At 33.3% G+C, this 9,692-nt stretch overlaps 1 protein-coding gene and 1 long non-coding RNA gene across 4 annotated transcripts in view; one reads left to right on the top strand and one right to left on the bottom strand.

The window, feature by feature from the left end:
- LOC100746407 (cerebellar degeneration-related protein 2) overlaps window positions 1-9,692 on the bottom strand; it is a 51,521-nt gene that overhangs the window by 29,728 nt on the left and 12,101 nt on the right. Inside the window, exon 1 of one of the 3 annotated variants that reach the window (XM_012394716.3) lies at window positions 9,442-9,692. This exon is cut by the window's right edge and continues 526 nt beyond it. The exons of 1 other annotated variant lie outside the window; for it this stretch is intronic. In XM_012394716.3, coding sequence (XP_012250139.1) covers window positions 9,442-9,517 — 76 coding nt within the window. In that variant the 5' untranslated portion in view covers window positions 9,518-9,692. Of the gene's footprint in view, window positions 1-1,629; window positions 1,681-9,441 lie in introns of those variants that run through there. One more of the 3 variants, XM_033318503.1, reaches the window with a different exon arrangement.
- On the top strand, window positions 5,363-6,145 carry LOC112212028. The gene is made up of 3 exons (XR_004460876.1): window positions 5,363-5,504; window positions 5,654-5,790; window positions 5,863-6,145. It is a non-coding gene; the product is annotated as an uncharacterized LOC112212028 (long non-coding RNA).

Here is a 9,692-nt window from a genome sequence, read left to right as displayed (position 1 = left end):
ATTGACTTCTCAATATTTTACGAATTAATCATTTAACAGATTATGTTTGATCTGTTCTTTTCTTTTAATTTTACTAATATTATAGTCGACGAAATTAACTCTTGTCTAATGTAACTTTCTTTTTATTCGCTACGAAAGAGGACACGGCGACAAAAAGTAAATAATAATTCGCAAAATAACTTTTTCAAAAATATTTTCATGATCATTGTAATACAGTCTTGTGAGAAACGAATTTGTAACTTGCAACAGTTGTATGGACCACCTGTACGTTATTCCTTTTTCTATTCTCTTGACTTTCAAGCTTCGGAACAGTTATCTTACATTATCACGTTCTAATCTATGCCAGTCTAATGCCCGAATGCATCAAGTCTGCTATGAAAGAATCTAAATAAAACAATTACGAATCCAAATTACATAGATATAGATATATTAGATACATACATAGATATAGTTTAATACCGTTCTAATAAATGCTAATATTAATTTTTAACACGAATCATACATACGAAACATAGGATACAGAAAATAGCTTTGATCTCGTCCATTGTTTTAATTACTTACACGCGTAAGCATGTAAAATGATAGCAGGTTTTTGTCGTGTTAATCTATCGTGTGAATATTCGAGTCGGCGGAGTAAAAGTTTTATATAATTCGAAAATTTGTATGCCCTTTTGATGTGGAAATGAACGCGTTAACGTTTATCCTAAATTTGTTAGAAAAAAAAAACGGAAGATAAAAGGTCGATTTCTCGCTGTAAATCAGAACATAACTTTATCGTAAGACTTGCACAACGTAATTTCGTATCATGAACAAATAGCTATAAATCATCAAATTCGATTCTATGGTACCTCTTGTTGAATTTATGACAAATAAGTCTATGATAGGTACTATGGAGTTTAAAAGCAAAATGATATGCGATTCGGGACTTACTTGGCTGTATTACTGGTTATCGTCTCGGTTGATAATTTACAACGACTTATTGTTATTTACGAGCCTTTTACTTTATTGCAGACCGATAGGTAAAAGCGTGCAACGAATGGAACTTTCTTTCGAACAAGTTTAGGGTACTTGAAGATCACAGGCGTACAACACAACCAGTCCCATTTTTCATTTTCCTATGAAGACCACACAGAAAGAACATCAGTCTATTTTTGTTGTTTTTCTTTACTTTTATGTCATTTGACTAACAAAAAGAAGTATCTATAACAAAATAGTTATATTATCTAGGAAATTAAATGTAACACTTTAAATTCATTAAATATATACAATTAGGTGCAACAAATTAGATGCTTTTCTTGTAATTTCGAAAGAGATACGGCAAAGGAATTGGAATGTTGATAAACATAACTATTTGAACTAAAGAAAACAAGGCAGCGTTGTTTGGTCGTTGCAGGAATTATAATCGCATCGAATATCCATTAAAATCACTCGTTTCGATTTCCTTGAAATTAAATAAATTACAGACGTGAAATGATTAAGTACAAATTAGTCTGCAGAAAGAACGCGCAATCTGGTAATTTTAATTGACGTCCGATCGATGGTTAATCTATGTAGAGTATGCGCGTGGGTTGATGAATCGATGTTCTTAGTAAAAGCTAAACGATGCTAAAAAAAACCCTTGATTCCTACCTGAAAGCTTGTCCATTTGTTGAAGGTGATACACAGCATCCATTAAACATGCTGGAAGTGATCATTTTTCAGAATGGAACTCTCTCTGATTTTATTAACTTAAAAACCCACCGGAATTCCGGTTTAACTAGTTCCAGTTTTTAGTTGTTAATCGATCGTAAAACGTTCACTTTTTTTTGGAACGTTCACGGATACTTTTACTACGATTTTTAAATAAAATTTTGTACTATTTCAAATATCCTCTAGTCACAGATACTTAGCTGTTTCATCGTCGTGATAAAATAATGCATCCTGATCTGCATTCGATGAAAATCGATATAATCGAAATAACAACCCGAATTGCTTATACGACCTCTTTATGAATTTTATCTGTAGAGCGTTACACTTTTCTTAAAGCTGAAACACTTCTTTCTTCCTTTCACCAAAGATAACATCGCAAACATTAATTATCGTATCAATGTAAACATAAGTTTTTAATTATAATTACAAATGTATTGCGCACTTCCATTAAATATCACCGCCAAAATGCACTTAATTTACATGCAAATATGTATATGAAATTAATAATATATTGTTAACGAATATCACAAAGTTTGGTCGAAACATGGTAACATTGCAGTTCGAGCACAAAGTGCAATGCACTATTAAAGACACGATCAAAATCCGACAAACTACAATACTTTTGCAAAAGGAAAAAGTAGAAGAAACGAACCAAGCATGGTCTGTTATCGCCTAATAATAAAAATGTGATGCAAGTAAATGTGAACAATGATAAGTGTGTGCGTGTTCAATTCGAAAATTCTAACACTAATTAGAAAAGTCTAGTAAGATTCTCACATTTTTATCGAAGCACTAGCGTGGCTACTGTTAAATTACTTACTGTTATATAACAGGCAAAGCCAAGAGAATGAAGCGCACAATGCCATTGTACTCTTGCATTACATCTTCTCATGTTTCCGAAGTCAACTTCCATAATTTGTTACGTGTATATGGTCAATAGTTTTTCATATTACACGATAAACACGTTACTGTTAAATATATGCAAGATAGAGACCGATATGATTCAAAGAAATCAAAGACTTCGTAGCAATGAATATTACATTACTGGTAGATAATTACAGGTACTTATGTGTTATGTTAATATCGCAAAAAATATAAAATGTTTGGTATAATACTAGGTATTAAAATATCAAAAACGGAATAATGTGTCAAACAATTTATATTCAAAATTTTATCATTCAGTTAATTAGTAACTTACCAAAGTACAATATTACGCAACAGAGTTAACAGCAGAAAGATAAACAAGCATCGATGTCACGATCTTCTATTTTTATCTCTAATTTTAAAGCGTTTTCTATGATGAGACCATGAGATCTAGACAGACATGCACGTTTTACGATGTCATTCCTATAAAAAAAGCAGATACACGAATCAAATTATCCGGAGTTAACTTTCTAGAAAATAAATCTTCTTGATTTGCTTAAATTCACGGGAAATAAAATTACAGTCATTTGAGAAGATCTATGCCCAGGACATTCTACGTTTTCAAACTTATGCGCGCGTGCAATTCACGATGCTTTATATTCTTCTCTTTCAACGCCTACTCATCTTCGTGCAAAAACTGGATGGAATACTAGCCTATGTAGCTCGCAATAGTATCGCATAACAAAAGATCCTGATGCAACACGACTCGTGTAGAAAATGCTTTACGCTTTTGAAGCTAACCCTACGCTACGAAATACTAGTATTCGAAATATTACTATTCAACGATTTTGTGATGCGTCCAACTAAACCTGAAATAGTACGGAAAATAAAGTATACATCTATAAGGTGTCCGTGTTGGACAAAGCGTACAAGTTAATATAAGAGAGATTGTGTTACTCGTGCGTTGCGGTCGGAAGCAGGTATGTATAATATTTTGATTGTATGTCGTGTTCCCGCGAGAAAGTTTGATTTCCTTTCTCCCTATCGAAGAACCGCTGAGACAAGAGAGATTTTTTCAACGATCAAATATATGTTACATTCCCTAAACGTTATGTATTTCCATATACAGTTAAGGACATAAGTATTGGCACGCTTTATAAAACAGAATAACTTTTTTAAAATTCGACCAAACTAAACTCTTACAACTTCTTTATCTGAGCGTGCGATGTAAATGTGGAAAATACGTTTTGTAGATTTATGTTGGTTATATATATGGTGAAAATTTTATGGAAATTAGTTAATGGAGAAACAAACAACAGACATCGAGAGATAAACAAAAATGTAGATTTTTTACAGTCATAGAACAAAAATCGCAGAAAACTATGATTTTTTACTTTTACCCGAAGCTCGTAGCAACGTTAACCGATTTTGATGGAAATTTCAGCATGTGTATAGCTAACATAAATGTACACAACATATTGTTTAAATTTGCATTACAGGCTCAGATAAAAAAAGTTGTAAAAAGTGACCTTTGATATTTTTTACAACTTTCCTACCAACTGCTATTTTTTTCAAAATTTCTTCTACACGTAATCTAGTTAATTAATCCTTTTAATTTCTCAAAGAATTCAAGTCGTTTCACGGTTGTCGCTTATATGTGCGTTCAGGACAAAAATCATAACTTTTAAATTAATCAATCTTCGACCTAAATCCTCTAATACCTTTTTATAGAGAATACAGATATACATCGATTAGCATAAAGAAAAATATATGGTTTCATGAAGAAAAGTTGTAACGATCTTTATTTTTTATTAAATAAAAAGCTTTTGGAAATTTTCACTAACGCAATTTATTGTTGTGTAATCATTGAGTAATTTTTGTTTCAAAACCTTTTTTATCAATTTAGTGGAAATACCTGAAAAATTGTGCCGATCATTTTATGTATGTAGGTTTGAGGATAAAAAGTCAAGATTATTATTTGTTCAGCATTTTTTCATTTGTTCAAATTAGGATGGAAACTCATGAAAATTAGATAACATATAAACATTTGAAAATAAGTGGTCTAATGTCTACGGTAACACGAGTATCTTACTGTTTCGCGGGAGCACAATTTGAATGCTTAAGGCCTGATCGCTGAACGCGTTAATAACAACTTGAACTTTTAATCTTTTCACTTCGGCCAAATTTGAGTGAATAAATTTGATGTCAATGGAAAATTCAATATGTCCGGAAACAGCATGCAAAAAATTATGGAGGTACTTTTTGGTGCTTTTTTAAAAGATCTCTTTGAAGTTAATAAATATTTTATATAAACAATTAGAAGAATTTGTCATTATTGCATTAAAATTACTTACCAGTCTTAAAGGTACTATAGTATTAAAGACGATCTATGAAAATGAAACTAAGAAAACAAATATTCTGCTAATTGCACGTTTTTAAAAAGGTGTATTGATTTTTGCAGTTAGCTTTACAATTTTAGCGACAAATTGGTATAGTCAGTAAAAGTAATAGATAATATTACAAATTACAGTTTATTACTAACACTATTTTACGCTAGGAAAATTTTCAGACTCGACATTTCGAGTTTTTAACTTTTTTCCATTGAGCGGACATATCGTGCGTTTCTTCCAATTTTAAAAAGATCATTCTGTTTTAAAGAGTGTGGCAATACTTATGTTACCAACTGTATGTATACTATCGTATGTGACTTTGACTGGGAATTAATAGGATAAATATAAAAAGCTGAGTCAACGTTACAAGTATGTATAAAGTTCAACAGATAATGTCATTCGAAATTAAAATACATGGATTAACAAACAGACATAATTTGTCTTCGGGAATAAAACGCAATAAGATATAATTTCAGAAGTTGCAGATTTATAGAATTGTTTTTATAGAATGCCTAGAAACGCTGCACCACGGTTATTAAGCTCATTGTTAATTTTACTCTGGTAATTTCTTCGTTAGAATAGCTTCAACAATCGCTGTTTACGTTTTAACGTTTCGTCACTTATCATTATACGCTAACAGCATTAATTGGAATGTTAGTTATATATATGTTATAATGTTAGTTATACCGTGGATATACCATTGTTTGCAGGAAGGAATAAAGAGATTGTCTAGTGGTAGTCTGACAGGAAGGGTTTCACTTCCTCGAGAACCAATTTCCTGTAACTGTAACATTCGATGCAGTAATGAATCCTTGTTGAATACTTGAACAAAAATCTTTATTCATATGTACGTATGCTCGTATGGTTTTATCAATACATTTTGTTAGAAGATACTTTACATATTTTTTATTATTTCTAGGATAAATGTAATAATATAATTGAAGCTCGAACTCTCTAGTGTTATTGAAGACTCAAGAGCCAGAAACCGACTATCACTGATCTGACCTTGTAAGATAACCTTCCAAAAATAATAGCACCAGAGGCTACTTTTAATTCAAATTGAAGTACGAACGATAAGTAGAAATTGATATCGGAGCACAAACTGCTAGATAGGTGGACAATTCAATGCAGAAATTGAAATAACACAATATATAGTTCTGTACGAGTTTAAAAAAATCTTGGAAGATTTTTCCCCGTTATCTAATAAGGCTGCTCCATTATTATTTTTGTGTAATTTTCTTATCAATAAATTATGTGTATTATTTTCTGATCAACAGAACCAAAGAATTCGGAGGGCAAAGAATCTAGATTACATGAAGCTACCAGAAAGTTCATTCTAACGGCATTTGCAATTATAGGCTACAGATATGCTAATCCATGTTTTTATGAATACAAAGAAGAAAGCGAAACGGTTTGCAACATACTTTAATCGGACGACATCATTTGGAAATTCAAAACATCTTAGTACGAGAGCGAACTTAGCATCGAATCGATAAAATTAAACTTATAAATGCGTATAACAATCATTTCATAGATATCAATAGGAATCAATTTTATCTAACGATAACACAATACACATTATATTAGTCTGTTTGAATATAATTTCCTAATTATTTCCATTGCTTATGGACAACAATTCGAAGTTGGTTCAGCAACAAGCGCTAAAGATAGAATGCGTGCATTATTTCTGCCTCACATACTTTCATTTTTGCAATATAGGAGTTGTTTGAAGGTATGTTAAGAGCCCGAAGCAATGATCATAAATATGCACAGCCACTTCCTTCGAATGCCAGGTGACGTTAGGTATGCCAGATCTTAAAAAGGAAAGAGCAAAACGCGACCGGTAATGGTAGAATTTATTTGCATAAACTACTTACCGCATTTATTTACTTCATTTGATCACTATATTTGACATACTATATCATGCTATATTAAAAAGGTAGAAAATGCAGAAGAAAATGCTGAATTTAAGCGATAGTCAATCAACTAAATATCTAGAAATCGGCAGTCCGTTCTTTTAACGAATCTGTTTTTTATTAAGCTTTTATCTCGATAATAATTTTTAGCTTTTACTATTTTTGTTAACACTATGTGAAAATATTTCCTAAAAATATAATTAGTATCGTAGATTAAACTTAAAAATTTTGCGCAGCACTCTATGATAAATATCTCAAAATGTTCTGCGACGTAATGTCGGATAATTCCTTCGTGAATATTAAAATACGAAAATGCACAGAGATGCATTATTGATTAAGTGCTGGGTCAAGTAGCGTTCTCATCGCTGAAAGACGATCCTTCTAGAACTGAGAAAATCGACTAGCGAAAAGTGGAAGGTCAAAAGAGAATTGTATCGGAAGATGCAAATTGTCATTTTTTAAAACACACCATTGTTGCTTAATATTGGTGTCAAGAGCAAATTTTTAAATGTTCGAGTTTACTTTGAAAGGTTATCGTATCCGGTAGAAATAATTGCGGCATTAATTACAACAAGCTACGATAACATCAAAAAGCTTTCTCGTTCTAATTACAAGCTTCATTAGGAATAATACGCACTTGCTCTGTACAATTTCTATGGTAATTTAATCGTTACAACGTGTAACACAGACGTTAGAATTATTCTAATTTCAGATCGTATTGTCGGAGTTTCGTATGAAAATATTACGTGCAAAATACAACGTGGTGTTTTTAACTGCTTCGAGAAGATATAAAAAGCTAGCAAACGTGGTCACGAGATACAATATTCTTTGATTGCAGCACACATATATCAAAATACAATTCGCAGGCCGTCGACTTTATCGGTAGACAATTCTGTGATAAACGAAAAGAAATATACGGAGAAATGGAAAATAACACTGTTTTTTTTAAACTCAAGTAGTCGTGAATATTCTGTTTAAAATTTTTCCATTACTTAAACATTTCTCGGTTTTGTTTCATAAAATAAATTTCGTTAATATTCTTGGTGAGAATAATAATATAAATCCTTTTTATAGAAACTATTGGAAACTTGATAGGAATTGTTGTACTTAATAATTTGTTAAAGGTTACACTTCGAGTAAGAAAATAGACAAATTTGTTACATCCCGTAACCCTCGGTCGTCAGCTATACAAATATAATTAGTCACGCCGCAATAATCCTAAAGGACCATCATAAAGTTAAGCATTTTTACTTTACTGTCAACACCCTTAATTGCTACAAAAATTCTTTCAAGTTAAGAAGTTCTTTATGGTTATTGATTAATCCGGTAAAAAATGGGAAAAGCACGTTTTCCCCATGTTCAACAGTCATTTTCACCAGCAAGCGACCATTGATGGGGCAACCAGTACCCATCACTAGTTCCGTATACATATCCCCTTCACAGAACATAACTTCACTTGCTATCATCCCTTCAAACAGAATACATCTCAACTTGTTAATTACTCCTCACCTTATATTCTTCGAGGAAAAGTTGTTAAATCAGTGTTGTAATTATTCAACCACCCCCATTATCTTAATCGAAATAGGGAATCGACTGATTCATGGCGTCGATCATCGTATCGTAACGAGAATTTACGACTCTCGTTGGCGCGCTCTACCGCGACCGCGTCTCTTCGCAAACGGTCGAACAAAATTAAAATTACATAGAATGAAAAAGAACATTCATGAAGCTTCTCTATCGGTACCGTGTAGTGCGCAGGCTTCTGACCTGCCCTAATCAAAATACCCATTCTACTAGCTTATAGATACCAAAAAAAAAACAAAAAATCTAAACGACTCCCATTCATAAGAATATTACAAGACCAAATCTTTGATATCTATCGTGCATTTTTACAATAGTAGCGTACCTATTTCTTATTAAAAGTGCAGTATTATCGTTCACAAACGAACCCATTGCGCAAGTCCGTGTTGTGCCTGTCGCACACTGAGCAAAGGTTGGAGAGTCAATAATAAATAAGCGACAATCTTTTTATCAACCACGAGTTGATAAAAAGGTACGCGTGTATCTGTTGAAAATGTATACTATTGAATTTTACAATTACTCTTCACATTTTTTGAATTAGAAAATATACGAATTCTTGCTGAGATATGCAAGATATTTGGAGATATTAAATTTAAAAGGAGCGCAATGTGCAACACTTAAGGCTCCGATGCAGCTGCGGTAACTATTAGATTCACGAGCCGTGTCGATGAGTCATCGTTTCGGAGTGTGGAAGTCGTCTGTCAGGTACGAGCAAAGAACAATACCGATCGACTGTCTTGAAGAATCAAGTAACTTTCCGTGTGTTACCGTTAAGCAAAAACGCAAACAAAAAGACACGAAGATATTGCATAGATATGTCAGGTATATATAGATATAGGTATAGATAGGAGCACGCTTGGTGCGGAATCGATCGCGTCTCGACGTCAGCCACGCAAACTTGTCCTTCCGAATCCGAGGACCTCGGTTGCAGCTGCATCGACCTTGAGCGTGAACCTGAAATTAATGTAGCGAAACAAAGGTTGCACAAGGTTGACATTTACCCTGAAGCATATTGTGATCGGCCTCCTCGTCCGTGAGGCAGCGGACGTTGCCGATGGAAGAAGACAGCAGACTCATGATTCCTCGTTACAGACGTTGTCCTCGAGTTTCACGGAGCGATTCGCAGTAACGAGCCGAAGTCGATCGGCGCCGGAATCACGGAAAAGCCGCCTGGTCCGTGCGCGTACGTGATTGGTCGAGCGTTGGCCGAAGCTCGTGTCCGAACCAATAGTTACAAAGTATCGGCTGGCCC

Source organism: Bombus impatiens, unplaced genomic scaffold, assembly GCF_000188095.3.
Source record: "Bombus impatiens unplaced genomic scaffold, BIMP_2.2 scf_0099, whole genome shotgun sequence".
NCBI lineage: Eukaryota > Metazoa > Arthropoda > Insecta > Hymenoptera > Apidae > Bombus > Bombus impatiens.
This window is presented reverse-complemented; position numbering and strand designations above follow the sequence as displayed.